This window comes from Ursus arctos, unplaced genomic scaffold, assembly GCF_023065955.2.
Source record: "Ursus arctos isolate Adak ecotype North America unplaced genomic scaffold, UrsArc2.0 scaffold_5, whole genome shotgun sequence".
In the NCBI taxonomy this organism is placed as follows: domain Eukaryota; kingdom Metazoa; phylum Chordata; class Mammalia; order Carnivora; family Ursidae; genus Ursus; species Ursus arctos.
The window spans coordinates 34350661-34368529 of record NW_026623067.1 but is presented as its reverse complement, the minus strand read 5'-3'; the positions used below and the strand labels follow the sequence as shown (position 1 = coordinate 34368529).

The window sequence follows — 17869 nt, the reverse complement described above, 5'->3', positions numbered from 1 at the left end:
TGCTCAGAGAACATCTGTCCAAGAGAAAGAAAGAATGACTATGCAAATAGATGGAGTCAAGAGGAACTGATGTGCAATAAGGTTCACAAGAAAAAGTTCAATGAGAAGAGTGCAAATACACGAGACAAGCACGAACAGTGGAATGTGACCAAAATGCACTTTACTTTCTTCTCCCACTGTCCCTCTTTTTTCCTTATTGAAGTATAACCGACATATCATTAGCCACAAATATTTAAATTGAACTGTATGACAACTTTGACATATGTACACCCCTTTTAACCATCTGCAAAACCAACATCATGAACATATCTCCATCATTCCCAAAAGTTTCCCACCTCGCACCTCTTTAACGGTCTCTGAAACAGAGGTCTGTGCGCAGGTCTGGCCGGAGCGCTGTCAGGAACACCTGTTGAGGAGTGAGGGCAGCAGGGCTGGAGGCAGGAAGAGCTGGGGTTGGACCGTGATGAAGAGATGACAAAGGCCCAGCCTGGCTGAGCCTACGTGGAGACAAGTCGCCCCACACTGAGATAAGGGAGCCTGTCCTGTGTATCCCACTTCCACCAGTCACTAGATCTGGACTTCCCAGTGGGGGAAGCATAACCTTGGCAGCTTCCTTTGGCCAAGGCAACTCCTGGGGAGGGACTCAGCTGCCGGCTTAGTGGGCAACATCCCCAGCAGTGGCAGGAATCAGGAACCCGCATCCTGGAGGGGGATCTGTATGGGGTACCACAACATACACCTTCACTGGGGCAGGTGAGGGATACAAGGGTAGGTGGCCTGGTCCCTGCCCTCCCGGAGTAAGGAAATCAATGGTTTCCACTTTATATGAAAGAATCCAGTTGAATGAAACCAAAGCTTCTGCCTGCATTGTGCCATGCACGGCTCCAAGCTCTGGACTTTTATTATTGCATTACCACAAGCAGCCACCCTGACCAGGGACTGAAGCACAGAGAGGCCAAATAATCATCTAGCACCGATCACATGATCAGTAAGCTCAGAGCTAACAATCGAAACTCCAGGCTGTCTGGTCGAGTCTACATTCCAAACTACTACAGTCTGCTGCCTCTCTGAACTTCTATTTTTACTCAGATTTTTTTATTATATTTGATACTGCATATCTTATCTTGTAAAAGGTACTGCTGTTGTCTGTTATCTTCAAAACGTGAAAATTGGCAGTTTGGCACACATTGACTACAGAAATCATTCGAAGCCACATCGGCAAAGTTAAGTGATATTCTGTCACCACATTAGGAAAGGCTATCATTATAACTTGTAATCGCTGATGGAGTGAAAACACCACCCTAGAATTAGTCTGATTCAAAGGAATTAGAAATGAGAAATACACACACACACACACACACACACACTCTCTCTCTCTCTCTCTCCCTCTCTCTCCACAGGGGAGGAGAACTTGAAGGCCCAGGCACAGAGCCTCTTTTCTTATTCCCCGAGAAATGGTCATTTTTTTACTGAAATCATCCTAGTAACTGAGAGATTTCAAGTTTGCACTATGCAGCTCTCTGCTGAAACTCATTACATACCGTATCTGACAAGGCTCAATCATAGAAGCAAAATCACTATGACAAATCAGAGACAGTAAAAGATGAATTATATGCATTTGACTTTATACAGCCAGTGGCGCAGGTTACGTCTTCTATGTGAAACTATTCCACCTGCTTCTGGTGCTGGAGCCTGAACCTGCAGACAAGGGCATCAGGAAGAGCAGACAGATGGGCAGCGGGGGAAGCAAGGAGAAACTGGAAACTATCAGAATGCACAGAAAGAACTAGTGCCCACTGCAGGCTCCTGCTGCCCCCAAGCTCCTACTGTGATGATGGCGGTATCCTGCCGGGGAAGCTGGCACCCTTCATCACAGAGCTAAGCACAGGTCTGATCCAAGAATCAGGGAAGCTTCAAGGCAGAAGAGCAGCAGGAGCGGGGGGTGAGCCAGCAGATCATCTAACATATGTGCCAACATGCAGAGGGCTGCAGCAACACCTTGTGCCCTATGCTGACCTCCTGGGCATAAAGAATATGGCTGCTGCTTCAAGTCCACCTGCCATATGCCCTGCAAAATGCCTCTGATGATCCAACTGACTTGGAAGCATTCAGGGGAAGGAATTCTGGGAAATGTAGTTTTAGCTAAGTTGATACAACATAAATTTACGACACCCATTTTTGAGGGCAGATTTAACACAAAAAGGAAGTACTCAGACGCTCTATCTGAGAAAATGTTACCTTAGATCTTCTCAAAGCAGCTCTTGATGTTAAGTAGAGCAAAACTTTGTGTTTGTTTTTCTGCCCAAAGAAACAGTGATTAGTTACTAAATACTTGACACTGTAGATTTACAGCCATTACCTCAGTTAACTCTTATGGTTAGTACTATATTTATTACCCCTATTTTACAAAAAAAAAAAAAAATGCATCGAAGCTTAGAGAAGTTAAAAGGCTTTTTCAAAGCTACACAGCAAATTGCAAATCTGGTACCCACATCGCTCTGATTCCATAATGCCTGTCCAGCACTAATTCACTCTGCTACTTCTGTGCCACTAGAGAAAATCTTTCCAATCATCACCTTCTATGGGAATCTGAGAAGAGCTAGACTCTTTAGTGCAGCGGTATAGCCCTACTTACTTTTTCCTGGGTGTATACTGAGAGAGAGTCAGAGACCCACAGAGAATTAGAACCAGAAGGGATCGAACAGATGGTCTATCCCTAGAAACGAAGGAGAAGGGAAAAAAGGAGAACTTAAAGTTCAGGAAGAAAGTGAGATAAGAGAATCACGGGTCTCTAAAACAGAACTAAAACAGGTCTCTAATCAGCAGAACTTAGGTGAGAAGAAGAAAGGTGTATGAGCAGAGGGGGGAAAGCACTCCTATTTTCAAAAGGAAAAGAAGGATTTGTCCAGAGGCATGAGCAGTTTAAGATCAAGTCAGGAGAGAGGGCTGTGTGGGATACCTAAGTTGCACATCTCTCAGTAAGGCCTCGGTAAACCTACAATGTGATGACCAAATGGCCCTATCACTTCCCTACCTTGACTAAACGTTAGACAGGCTTCCCTTTTCTGAGAGCATTTATTTTAGAAAACTTGTCATTGTAAATCCCTTCTCTCTGCTTCTTTGAGATGTAAATCTGTTAAAAAGCTTCTTACCAGTTTTAAAATCCTGTAATGTCTTTCTCAAGGAAAAAGACATCCCTTTGAAATGTAATTATCAAGGTAGATAACACTCCTATCTCCTAGTTTCTGTGGGAGGAGAGGCGGCTAACGGCCCATGGACACCCTACTCCAAGTTGTAAAACTATCTCCTGTCACAAGGATACAGAAAGTTTACTTTTGCTCTGGGGAAGGCCAGTTAGCAAATGCACATGGCCTACGATCCTCCCCACCCACCGTTCCAGCTGCTAAAAATGTTCTAGCCCCATGTGTCACTAGAGTAGAACTCAGATGAGGTTCCAGCCTCTCCTCTTATTAGTAGTAGCTGTGAATAAAGTCTTTGTTACCTGCTGAACTTCACCCAGTGCAATTTTTGCTTTGACTGTCATAAGTCCAATATGGAATGGGCAGAATTTAACTCTGGTCTACCTATGGAGAAAACATTTATTACGCAAAGGAAAATAAAAGCACCAACTAACTAACTAACTAAATAAGAAATTCAAGTACCTGGGGCGCCAAATCATGAGAAAGACAGACAGAAGTTTAGAACACAGGCTATGGAGTTGATCACTCAAGTGTGAGCCCTCTATCCACCTCCTACCACTCTTACTACTCTTGCAACACCAGCAACATTATTTATTTTTTCTCTGGCCCAGCAAAACAGTGATGGGAATAATAGTGCTGGCTGTACTAAGAATTAAATCAATGTGCCTGATACTTCTAAGATTCCTAGGGTCTAACTAGGAATCAAGAAAATTATACTAATTATCTACCCAGAGGGAGGGTTTTTTTCCTCCCAATTTGCTATTTTGAGATATTCCAAGCCCAGAGAAACATTAAAGCATAGTACAATAACCCATTCCCTTTACCTAGATTCACCAACTGTTCACACTTTGCACCTCTCCCTCTCTTTCTGTCTCTCTCTCTCTGCCATTTGAAAAAAAAAGTTGTAGACATCATGCCTCAATACTTCATCACTAAAAATACGTCAGCATCCATTTCCAGAAAGTAAAGACATTCTCTTACAGAACTGAAGTTCATTAACCACACCCAAAAAGATTCAATAAGATGAGGTTATTCAGTTCATATTTACATTTCTTCAAATGTTCCCAAAATGTCTTTTATTGTTTTTGTTTTTTACTTCCTGATCCAAGATCCATTCAAGGTTCACAAACAATACTTCCCTGTACTGTTTTTGCCTCTTTAGTTTGTTTTTTTTTTTTTAAATCTAGACAACTTTACAACTCTGAATACTTGTATTAGAAAATAAGAAAGGTCTTCGGGGCGCCTGGGTGGCTCAGTCGTTAAGCGTCTGCCTTCGGCTCAGGGCGTGATCCCGGGGTCCTGGGATCGAGCCCCACATCAGGCTCCTCCGCTGGGAGCCTGCTTCTTCCTCTCCCACTCCCCCTGCTTGTGTTCCCTCTCTCGCTGGCTGTCTCTCTCTGTGTCAAATAAATAAATAAAATCTTTAAAAAAAAAAAAAGAAAAGAAAATAAGAAAGGTCTTCAATCAGTGACCTAAGGTACAAGTCAAACTTACAGTAAACAGAAAGGAGGGAATAATACACATAGATAGAAATTAATACGGTTTCACTCATTTATGGAACATAAGAAATAGGAAGATCAGTAGGAGAAGGAAGGGAAAAATGAAGGTGGGGGTAAACAGAAGGGGGAATGAAGCATGAGAGACTGTGGACTCTGGGAAACAAACTGAGGGCTTCAGAGGGGAGGGGGGTGGGGGAATGGGATAGGCTGGTGATGGGTATTAAGGACGGCACGTATTGCATGGTGCACTGGGTGTTATATGCAAATAATGAATCGTGGAACACTGCATCAAAAACTGGGGATGTACTGTATGGTGACTAATATAACAAAATAAAAATTATAAAAAAAAAAGAAAAAAAAGAAATTAATAAAACTGAAACCAGACAAGCAAGAGAGAAAATTCCCTTAAAAAATAAATTGATAAATGCCAAGAATGATCAAGAAAAAAGAAGTGAGGACACAAATTACCAATATTACAAATAAAAGAGGTGACATCACTAAAAACAGCTACTGATCTTAGAAGGATAATGAGGAAATATTATAAAGAGTTTATGCCAACAAATTTGACCACTTAGATGAAATGGACAAATTCCTCAAAAAACAAAACTTCCCGAAAGTAACCCAAGATTTACATTAAATATTTTTTAGCAAATATACTACCTAGATGACGTTTTGTATTTCCGACTGCATTCCTCAGGAAGTACACAATTTTAGATCACCCCACTCTGAGATATGCCAAGTTTGATTACTTGGTTAAGGTGCAGAATATCGGATATATCCATTATAAAAACATATTTTCCTCTTACCTCAACAAATCTCTGGGGCGATACTTTGAGACCATGTCAATATCCTGTTCCCCAACAATCTTTCACCCAATGGTTTTAGCAGTCATTGATCATCCTAGCTGGAAAATTTATAGTAATTGATACTTGGGTCACCTGGGTGGCTCAGTCAGGTAAGTGGCCAACTCTGCATTTCAGCTCAGGTCACGATCTCAGGGTCCTGGGTTTGAGCCCCACATCAGGCTCCATGCTCAACAAAGAGTCTGCTTGAGGATTCTCTCTCTCCCTCCCCCTGTGCCCTTCCTCCCACTTGCGAGCGCTTCCTCCCTCTCTCTCTCTCTCTCAAATGAATAAATCTTTAAAAGAATAATTAATTGATACTTAGCTGATTACATGAGGTAAAATGCAGATTTTCTAATTGTGTTACCGCATTTACACTTTTTGGCTACCATTCTTTTATAAAAAGAGCTTTTCTTCTCTCTCCTGATCTCTCTTGATGTCTCCCCCCCAATCTCATCACTATGAACTTATGAATTCAGTTTTTATTCAACACATTATAATCAATTATCATCATTCTTTTTAATGTGTCACTTGTACCAAGCCAGCCTTTGTACTTTTCTTTTTAATGAACCCATTAGTCTTTGTGCACTTACTTGCTTTTTGACATCAGATTTTTCAGGCTTACCTTATAAATTCCCTGCTCTGGGTCTAGAAATAGCCATTTCTCTAAGACGCACTTTACCGGTGATCAGTGTTCAGAAACCTGGATCTAGGTGCCAAGTGTACTCAATGCTACCAAAGTGGATTTGCTTAAAGCTTTTTCAGGGATCAGAGCTAGGAAGTGTGTATGTGTGTTCATGGTATCTATCAATCTGTATACATATATAATGACCTCACACTGATACCTCTCATTGAAATCCAGCCTTGTATCTTTTGTCCTTACCTAGGAATGTAAAAACCCTACTTCCCAAAAACATCCACGCATTTACTCATTTGCTATATCCTACCATACACAAAAACAAGTTGCATAATTATATCATGCATACCACCATCAAGAACAAAGCTGCTAAGCAAATGTTAATAGTTCTTTGCAGCTCTTTTTGACTTTATAATAAATTCTATTTAGGGTGTGTAGTCAAAGCCCTATACTCAAAAGTTACTTGAATTTTTTTTCTCTGTGTAATTATTATCAATTTTACGTGCAGCTGGGTTATTTTTTCTGTTTGTATTCAAATTTAATATCTTTTTGTGTTTTTATTGTATTTTTTAATATTTAAGATCTTTGGGGAGCCTGGGTGGCTCAGTCATTAAGCGTCTGCCTTTGGCTCAGGTCATGATCCCAGTGTTCTGAGATCCAGCCCTGCACTGGGCTCCCTGCTCAGTGGGAAGCCTGCTTCTCCCTCTCCCACTCCCCCTGCTTGTGTTCCCTCTCTCGCTGCCTTCTCTCTCTGTCCAAAAGTAAAATCATTTTTTTTCTTTTTTTTTTAATTATAATAATATTTTTTATTATATTATGTTAGTCACCATACAGTACATCCCTGGTTTTTGATGTAAAGTTCAATGATTCATTAGTTGCGTATAACACCCAGTGCACCATGCAATAAAAAAAAAAAAAATTAAGATCTTTACATGGTTCAAAACTAAAACTATATAAAAATGGTCCACTACAAGAACTCTCACACTCCTCCCTATATCCTCCACACTATCCCTACATACCTTGTAAGTAAATATTTTCATTAATTTCTGATTGATATATCCTGTTTCATTTTGCAAAAATAAGCAATTTCCCCTTCTTTCTTACATGATAGGTAGATAAGCACACCATTATATCCTGGACTCGTGAAGAGCTTCTTTATTCTTCCTCTTTGGCTACATTGTACACCATTGCATGGAGAACTACATTTAAGTCAATCACTCTACTTGAGGCCATCATTTAGAATGATTGCAATATTTTATTATAACTTATTTCTGAAAGAAAACCTTGCACATATGCTGTTTCATATTTGTAGAGGTGTGCCTTGGGGCAAATTTCTAGAAGTAGAGGTTCTAGTTCAAAGGGTAAATACATATATAATTTTGTTAAAAATCACCAAATCCCCTCCAGATGGGTTATCATTTTGCATTTCCAGCAGAAATGTGTAAAAATATCTGAATTTCCACAGCCTTGACAAAAGTGTTACCTAGATTTTGGACTTTCTACCAATCTGATAGATGAGAAATGATCTCTCAGTAAAGTTCTCATTGACATTTTATCATGAGGAAAGTTGAATATCTTTTCTTATATTTAAAGGCCATTTTTATATTTTTTTAGTGAACTGTCTGAGGGTTTTGTTCATTATATATCATACTTTGTGATTTTTTTTATTTTTTAAGGATTCTTTCTTTAGTATAGAAATTAGCCTTCTGACCATCATATAAGTCTCCTAATTTTTTTACTGGTCTTTTGAGTTTGCATATGGTGTTCCGCCATATAAAAATATTTTCTTTATTTTTATATGATTGATATTATTGATCTTTTGTTGTTTCTGGATTTTGGATTATAGTTTCTAAGGTTCTTCATGCTCAGGTCAAGAGATAAATCAACCATGTTCATTTTTTACATTTAGATCTCTGGTCCACTTGGAATTCGATCTTGCAATTGTTATGATATATGAAACTAATTTTTGTTCCACAACCAATTATTTTAAAACTCCCTATTTTCCAAAGGGAATGTGAGGCACAGAATTCATTTTGTGAGTGATGGATAACCGAGAAGCCAAACAAGGTCAGAGACTGACAACCACAGGAAACCACCAGCAGCCCTAAGCTGAAGTGTCAGAGAAGGAAATGTTCCTGAAGCCCAGGTTTAGGGCCACCAAGCAAATGCAGCAATCATGGCCGTCTGTCCAATGAGATCTGAAGCCCTCCAGGAACTGCACTTGCTGCCTAAGTATAGAAAGAGGTAGAGAAATGCTTCTTTTCTTCCTGCCCTCTCATCTCCCATCAATAGTTCCTATTGGCCAAATCCAGATGAAAGTCAGTTAATGGGGAGCCTGGGACACACGTCCTACAGAGTGTAACTCTCTTGCAAAATAAAACAGAGATGGAAGAGGGGCAAGAGTTGCTCCGAGAATAGGGGCGTCTGGGTGGTTCAGTCAGCTGAACATCCAACTCTTGATTTCGGCTCAGGTTATGATCTCAGGGTTGTGAGAACAAGCCCTGCGTATGGTTCTGTGCTCAGTACACTCTGCTTCTCCCTCTCCCTCTGTCCCTCCCCGTGCTTGCTCTTTCTCCTTCTCTCTCAAACACATAAATAAATAAAATCTTAAAAAAAAAAAAAAAGAGTTGCTCTGAGGACAGCAACACAGTACTCTGAAAACATTAAGAAAAATTATTTGTCTTTTCATTACAATGAATTCCCAGAAGATACCATGTAACTTATTAACATTCCAGTAGCCAAATTCCTCTAAGTAAATTTTAAAAGGTATATATGGATTTAAAGATAGACTGTAATACAATCTTCTTATAGTTCAATCATCTCTCCTGAAAATAATCTGGATCAGTGAGCAATCCACTATATATGTGTTTGGCATGAAGCAGAACTGAGGAAATTAAGAATACAGGGATGGAACTAGAAAGATTTTAAAAATAGAATTAGCCCTGCAGAAATTAGAAGCATCCAAGAGACCGAAATTGAGATCAAACATAACTGAAAACAACTGAACAAGAAATTTAAATTTTATTTTAAAACATTAAAACCAAATTTAAAAAAAAGAAAATTATAAGCCATATACAATAAATGCAGGAGTTTAAAGATACTCAGGGGAAGCAAAAATTTCTTTTTTATCCTTTATAATTTCTCTAGGTGTTGCATTTTTTAAGAAAGTGATTTGCTTTACTTTTAAAAGTTATTAAGCTTTATTAAATATTGATTTAATAACACTTTTTATATATGTCTTAGAATTTGCGATATATGTGTACCCACCAATCACAACAGAAAATCTAGACTGTATGACATACTCAAAAGAACAATTAATGCTTTGAAATTCAAAAGCTTGGATCCAAGGCATAAAGTTTTTATCAATAATCCTTTCATCTTGGGGTGCATTTTAATGTAAAATGTTTTTAGAAATAAGAACTTTAATAAATATAACATCCCATTTTAAACCTTAAGAAATTCACTGCAATTATTATTTATATATCCTAATCTAGCAAAATCTAAATATAACCCCAGTTTTGAAGGTTTGATAGTTCCCATAAAACCAGTATTTTGATTTTTTGAAGGAATGATTTATTTTCAAGACTTAGTCCAATGAAAAAAGATCATTTTCCCATAAGGAAACCAATAACATATCTCTCTTCAATTTCCTAGAAAATCTAGGCCTCAAAAATCAGACACCTTGCTGACTCATGATTCAGGTACTCAAGAAAGAATTCTCCAGGTGGAGAATTCTAGGCCCTTCCTGTTCCACTTATTTCTTCTCCTTCTTCCCCACTTTCTTCCCTGCACCTACTTGCCAATGTCTTCTTCTGCACAGGGTAGCATCACCATTTGGGGGAAGAATCAAAAGGAGAAATAAATCAGCTCAAGCAAACATCCTGGTGCACAGGAGGATGAAATAAACAATAATAGTGTGGAGGGCATCGGTGGTCATTGTGGTTTTATATACTCCATCTCCAATTAAACCACCTTAACCAAACACCCTTGGATAATTGGTTCCAATGACTAATACATGCCCACTGATCCAGAGCCAGTGGATTGTGGATGACAAACAATAAACCTGCTTAGGATAATGTGATTGACTGTAATTCCATTTGAAATAAATGTAACAAATGGCAATGTGCCATCCAGTTAACCATGCAGCACAATTGTAATTGTTAAGGTTGTTCTTCTCAGAAAAAAATTTCTCTTCTCCAAGGATGAGGAAGTTTTGTCTTTCCCCTGAACACATGGTTTCCACTAGGTAGTTGGCTTGTCTTTATTTCACTCTGGCTTCTAGAAAATCTGGAGCCTCTCTAGATCCTGCAGATAGAACTCAAAAGAAATACCTGCATATTAGCTTCAATCAAGGAGTTTATGTCCCTATCCTTATTACTGCCCTATTATTTTTTGCCTATCTCTAAATTTGTTTTGTATTTTATACATTTCTATAAGTCATCTGTTGCAGGCTGACTTCTCCAGAAACAGATCAGAGATAGTTTGGGCGGTGTAAAGTATTTACCTGTAATCAACACTTTTGAAGGGAAGGAAGTAGGACTGGACACAGGGAACATGCAGCCTGATCAACCTCTGTCAACCGGCAGGGTGCTCTGAAGTGAGCACGGTCCTGTGGCAAGCCATACTGGTGGGTATATTCCCTTCCTCAATCAGTCACCAGACAAAGGCTTCCCCAACAAGGATGTGAGCTCAGGCAAGGTAGGTCTCTAAAACTGATGTAGCCTCTGAAGAAGTTGAAATATGTCTGCTAATGGGAATACCCTCAGCTGGGCAGCAAGTCCTTCCTTGATGCAAAACTGAGTGGCCCATCTACCTTTTTAAAGGATGAAGAGAAGCTCCTCCGGGTGTTCTGGTGTACCTCTCTTCATGAAAGAAGCTTAGAAGAGAGATGTTAGTGAAATAACTACAGTGCCTAAAACAGAAGTGGGTTTCAGAGTCCCAACTAATACTCATCATTTTCTTCTTCCACTATCCTTTTTAGATTCCATTAACCATTAGCTACCACTACTGCTGGCCTGGCTACTTACTTGTTAATGTTACCCAGACCTTTAGCCCAAAGGATCTGAGCCTGGGGTCACCATGCTCTTTGGCCAGTCACTATACCAGCCCATTTACAGTCACAACTGGAAAAGAGAATATTTAGATAGGCCCAAGTGAATCAATTGAGTTCTACTGCATTCCTTCCTGCCTCCATTGTGTAATAGCAGCCCTATGTCCTCCAAGTGATCAATTACCTTGCCGAGACAGTGACTCATCTTTTTATTTTTGATCCCCAAACACAAGGAGGTTGACAAATGAAGTGAAAAGTGACAACTGATGCTTACAATTCAATGGGTCTTTTTTGTGTCCCCTTGAGACAATGTACGCCCCATGGGGAGCAGGACCTATAACCCAGCAGAACCCATAATTATGGGGAAAGGAAACATATGACTCTCAGTGTGAGTCATTGAGAGCGATGGTAAGTTGAGTCATTACTATTTCCACCCCTTGGTTCCTATGTCCATGTATTCTTTTTACTGAGGACACACCAGATAAAGGTCATTGATTCAATGCATATAGAGTATTCTAGAAGATGGCATCCCATCTGTGTAGAGTACTGCCTCTGAGCACCTAATGAACTATCAAGCTAGCAGTTTTTGAGTGGAGTAGAATGTGATATGGTCAGTGACTCTAACTGTCATAGATTCACTCATGAACCTCTTTTGCTATGAAGTGGGTTCCCCAGTCTGATACAATGGTCCACAGCTTTCCATGCCAATGAATCAAATGTTCTATAAGCTCTTGGATAGTCCTGCTGGCAGAGACCATATGGACAAGAAAGGCAAATTCACCCCGAAATACATGTCCATTTCTGTAAGACATAAGAAAATAAACAACTAACCCTTCGGGATGAAATGAGCCCAATGTAATCAACCTGTCACCTACAGGCTATTTGATCTTCTTGAATAATGGTGTCATAGTAACATTGTTCTCTGTTGCTGGCATCTTGGATATCCAGCAGTGACCACAGATAAATAAGTTCATAAATAGGAGTCCAGGCTCTTGGGGTCTTGCCAACATCATTCTTTGCCAATATCATTCATGTGCCTAATGTGCCAGCACTGTGGTGGATGATGACAGACACCGGCTGCTATCAGCTGGATAGGTAATTTTGTTCACTTGGTTGTTAAGTATCAGTTTTATGGTGGATGCTACCTTGTGGACATAAACACGTGGTACAATGATCTTCACCATTCATATCACTCCCATATGTCCATCCATACGTCTCTAACCCAGACTTTGTCAATAATCTTCCATTCTTTCTTCTTCCAGGCTCCGGATCAGCTGGCCAAGCCATTCATCATTGTCCATGAGTTTATATATATTTAACCTTAGGTTAGTTCTCTTTCCATGCAAAAGGGATAATAAGGCCCACCAATCCTCCAAACACTGAGAGGATTTACCTTATCTTTCAAGGCCATCTTTTTTTTTAAGATGTTATTTATTTATTTGAGAGAGAGAGAGAAAGACAAAGTGCACGCAGGAGTCAGGGGGAAGGAGCAGAGGGAGAAGCAGACTCCCTGATGAGCAGGGAGCCCAACATGGGGCTCAATCCCAGGACCCCGAGATCATGACCTAAGCTGAAGACAGACTCTTAACGTCGATAAAAATGGTAAGATTTCATCGTGTTTAATGGCTGAGTAATACTCCATTATATCTATAATAGAATATTTTATAAACACACACACACACACCCCACATCTTCTTTATCCATTCATCTGTTGATGGACATCTGGGCTCTTTCCATAGTTTGGCTATTGTGGACACTGCTATACAAACATTGGGGTACAGGTGCCCCTTCAGATCACAGTGTTTGCACCCTTTGGGTAAATACCTAATAGTGCAATTGCTGGGTTGTAGGGTATTTTAACTCTTGAGGAACCTCCATACCGTTTTCCAGAATGGCTGTACCAGCTTGCATTCCCACCAAGAGCGTAGGAGGGCTCCCCTTTCTCCACATCCCTGCCAAGATGTGTGGTTTCCTGACTTGTTAATTTTAGCCATTCTGACTGGTGTGAGGTGGTATCTGATTGTGGTTTTGATTTTTATTTTCCTGATGCTGAGTGATGCTGAGCATTTTTTCATATGTCTGTTGGCCATTTGTATGTCTTCTTTGGAGAAATGTCTGCTCATGTCTTCTGCTCATTTCTTGACTGGATTATTTGGTTTTTTGGGTGTTGAGCTCAACAAGTTCTTTATAGATCTTGGAAACTAGCCCTTTATATAATAAGACATTTGAATATCTTCTCCCATTCTGTAGGTTGTCTTTTGGTTTTGTCGACTGTTTCCTTTGCTGTGCAGAAGCTTTTTATCTTGATGAGGTCCCAATAGTTCATTTTTGCTTTTGTTTCTCTTGCCTTTGGAGGCATGTCTAGCAAGAAGCTGCTATGGCCAAGGTCAAAGAGGTTGCTACCTGTATTCTCCTCTAGGATTTTGATGGATTCCTGTCTCACATTTAGGTCTTTCATCCATTTTGAGTTTATCTCTGTGTATGGATAAGAAAATGTTTGTTTCATTCTTCTGCATGTGGCTGTCCAATTTTCCCAGCATCATTTGTTAAAGAGACTGTCTTTTTTCCATTGTATATTCTTCCCTGCTTTGTCAAAGATCAGCTGACCATATCCAAACACCCCTCCAGATTGAAATTGAGGGGGTGGAGAACCATTCATCAGGCTAATGGACATCAAAAGAAAGCTGGAGTAGCAATCCTTGTATCAGACAAATTAGATTGTAAACCAAAGACTGTAATAAGAGATAAAGAGGACACTGTATCATACTGGAAGGGTCTCTCCAACAAGGAGATCTAACAATTGTAAATATTTATGCCCCTAACTTGGGAGCAGCCAATTATATAAACCAATTAATAACAAAATAAAAGAAACACAGTGATAATAATACAATAATAGTAGGGGACTGTAACACCCCACTCACGGCAATGGACAGATCATCTAAGCAGATCAACAAGGAAACAAGGACTTTGAATGACACACTGGACCAGATGGACTTCACAGATATATTCAGAGCATTCCATCCTAAAGCAACAGAATACACATTCTTCTCGAGTGCACATGGAGCATTCTCCAGAATAGATCACACACTGGGTCACAAATCAGGTTTCAACCAGTACCAGATGTTTTCAAAAGGTATACAGTTCTGTACTGCAGATGGTTAAGATCATACTCCAGGATGCCAAAGGCCCACATTATGATGCTCTCACTGAGGCTTAACACAAACTATACATGACATCTTTTCCCACCAGTGATAACCCCTAATACTCTTTGGTCTGCCAGACTGTGAGGCCCAAGAGCAGTGCCCCTTGCACTATAACCTGATCCTAGTATAGATTCTTTTCCTGCTTGGGCTCCACTTGAAACTGGCAAATGTCCATGCTTCCTGCAATACAGGCTGGAGCAGAACCCGTAGCTGTACAATTTGCTGATTCCAGAACCATAATACATTTGTTTTCTGGTTTTTTGGTTTGTTTTTCTTTTCCATTTAAAATGTCCTATTTTCCTTTTTAAACTAGATTGTGAAGTGCCACTGAAATAGGCAATGTTGGCAAAACAATGTCTGTTGCAATAAAATACATCAGATATTTAAGTAAATAACCTTAAAAATTATGTGGGGAAACATGAACTCAGTCGACTGAATCTGGAACAATGTTTTCTGCACAAGTGAGAATACACATACCTCTTGTTAAAACTGATGTAAACAGAGCCATGGGAACCCTACAGGAGATACAGCCAGGCTGGGGGTGGGGTGGAGGTGGGGGTGAATGGAGGCCGGGGTGTGGTGAGGGGAATGGCAAACTAAAAAATACTGACCAAGGTAGCAGTACCCTGCTCAGTGCAGAAAAACTGGATTATGCATAAAAATTAGGGTATGATCTCAGATTAAATCCAGATGATTGTGCAAAAGACACAATGCATGCTATTTAGTTTTAGAAAAAAAAATATACACATTCCTTGAGGTAGGAGACTGCAAGACATAATGACTGGTCTTTTACTTTGGAGGTGATGGACAAGCATGTTCCTAATTCCTAGATGCCTAAAAAATGTATAGGTGTAAAAAAAGCATAAATCTTCACAGGTTTCATCTCATATCTTCTGGAGTACGTGTGTCGTACCAGGACCTCCAGTATGCTGACCACCTCTTGCTCATCAGTCCAATCAACATAATACCAGCATCATCAACTTAATAAATTAATAAGATGTTCTACAGTATGCTCAGGCAGTTCAGATCTCTTTGTTCTATATTATGACAATGAGTAGGACAGTTAGCCTAAGTCCTCAAGCAAAACTAATCCATGTGAATATCTGATCCTCATTTATGATTTGGGATAAAAAAATAACATATTTTCCAAAATAATTACAACATACCTAAGGCCTATTAATCTACTCCAAAAAGATACTACATCTAATAAAGTGCCTGTGACTGGGGCTACTATTTGCTTCAACTTGCAGTAGTCCACACTTATCACCCTGGGGACACTGGCTTCTGCAAGCACAGACTGACCAGTTAAATAGAGATACCTTGAGACTATAACCTCTGTATCCTTTAAATCCTAAAGGGTACCATTAATCTTCACTATTTTCCTTCTCCAGAATGTCATACTGTTTTTTTTTTACTTTAACTATCCTGGCTGTGTAGGGAGTGTGGGGGATAGTTTCAAAAGCCTTCCACTTTGCTTACCTTGCTATGGGAGTTTTTACATCACATGACTAAGACCCAGTGTGGAGACAGCACCAACTGCCAAGTATGCCAAAGTCACTTAACATCCTGGGACCGGGGAAATGGCCATCAGGTAGGTTCATGGACCCAGTGGATCTCCTGTAAGCTCAATGTTGGCCAGCACTCCATTTACTACCTAGTCATTCTATGCCACCACTCTAACAAGAGGATCATGATTAACCATGAGTCCCTGGATATTAATATCAACTCAGACCCTGTGTCCAACAGATCTCAAAATGCCTGGGCATTCCCTTTTCCCTAATAAAAAGTTGTTCAAGTAAATGACTGTAGGACCCTTTGGAGAAGGGCTAGAGGAACCATTACCACATAAAGAACCTAGATCTTCTTTCTCCTAGGAATGTGCCTACCACTTCAATAATGACTTCCAGAACTGAAAACTGGATCAGATCCAGAAACTGAACAACGGATCACAACTTTTTATGAAAATCGTATTTTTAAAAGCAGTTTTAGGTTCACAGCAAAACTGAGCAGAAAGTACAGGAAGTTCCCTTATATCCCCTGCCTCTACATATGCACAGCCTTCCCCACTATCACCATCCTCCACCAGACCGTATATTTGCCACAAATGAGGAACCTACATTGACACATGATTATCACTCAAAGTCCACAGCTTATATAAGGGTTCACTCTTGGTGTTGTACATCCTATGGGTTTTGACAAATGTATTATGACATGTATCCACTATTACAATATCATTAAGAAGAGTTTCACTGCCCTAAAAATCTTCTGTGCTCTGCCAATTCATCTCTCCCTCTCTGCCAACCCTTGGCAATCACTGATCCTTTTATTGTCTCCATAGTTTTGTCTTTTAAAAAATGTCATATAGTTAGAATCATACAGTATACAGCCTTTTCAGAAAGGCTTCTTTCACTAAGTAATATGCATTTAGGATCATGACTTTTTATTTAAGTAAGACACCCACAGCCTACTAGTTATCCTTTCTTGATTTTTCTATAGCCAGAAACTGAATAGTACCTTAGTCAGCTACCCATCTACTTTTTCGTTAGAGATGTTATTTTCTAATAACCATTTCCATTTATCTGTGGGCTCGTGACTGCCCCTCCATTCTTGCTGGTCATGACAGCACTGCAACAGCCTGGTTTAGGATGTTTAAGTACCACCATCTGGCCTCCATTGTTTCAGGGTTCCATTGTGCCTATTGCAGTCTGTGAACCAAGTCTGTAACAGACTATGCTACTGCCAGCCCTGGCCTACAAAGAAGAACTACACTGTAAACTGTAGTAATACTGGTGCTCTCCTAACCAGTGCATTTCTTATGCCTTTGGTAAAAGACATGTCCTCTAGGCCCCATAAACATAATTGGCTCATGGGCCTTCCAGCCAAAAATATTCATTCCAGCATCCCCACATCTACAAGTTCTTTACCTTTTTAAATTTTTTATTTAAATTCAATTTAATTAACATATACTGTATTATTAGAGGTAGAATTCAGTGATTCATCAGTTGCATACAACACCCAGTGCTCATTACTTCAAGTGCCCTCCATAATGCCCATCACTCAGTTACCCCATCCCCCCACCCACCTCCCCTCCAGCAACCCTCAGGTTGTTTCCTAGAGTTCAACATCTCTTATGATTTGCCTCCCTCCCTGTTTTCATATTATTTTATTTTTCCTTCTCTTCTCCTATGTTCATCTGTTTTGTTTCTTGAATCCCTCATGAGGGAAATTATCTGGTATTTGTCTTTCCCTGACTGACTTATTTCGCTTAGCATAATACCTTCCAGTTTCAACATCATTGCAAATGGCAAGATTTCATTTCTTTTTGATGGGTGGATAATATTACATCACACACACACACATCACATCTTCTTTATCCATTCATTTGTCGATGGGCTCTTTCCATATTTTAGCTATCGTGGACATTGCTGCTATAAACAC

At 39.8% G+C, this 17869-nt stretch overlaps 1 protein-coding gene across 1 annotated transcript in view; it reads left to right on the top strand.

Moving 5' to 3' along the window:
- The first annotated feature begins 16011 nt into the window (after positions 1 to 16011).
- The window catches only part of TRPC7 (transient receptor potential cation channel subfamily C member 7), a 160990-nt gene continuing 159132 nt past the window's right edge, over positions 16012 to 17869 (top strand). Inside the window, exon 1 of the mRNA XM_026508042.3 lies at positions 16012 to 16022. Coding sequence (XP_026363827.2) covers positions 16012 to 16022 — 11 coding nt within the window. The remainder of the gene's footprint in view (positions 16023 to 17869) is intronic.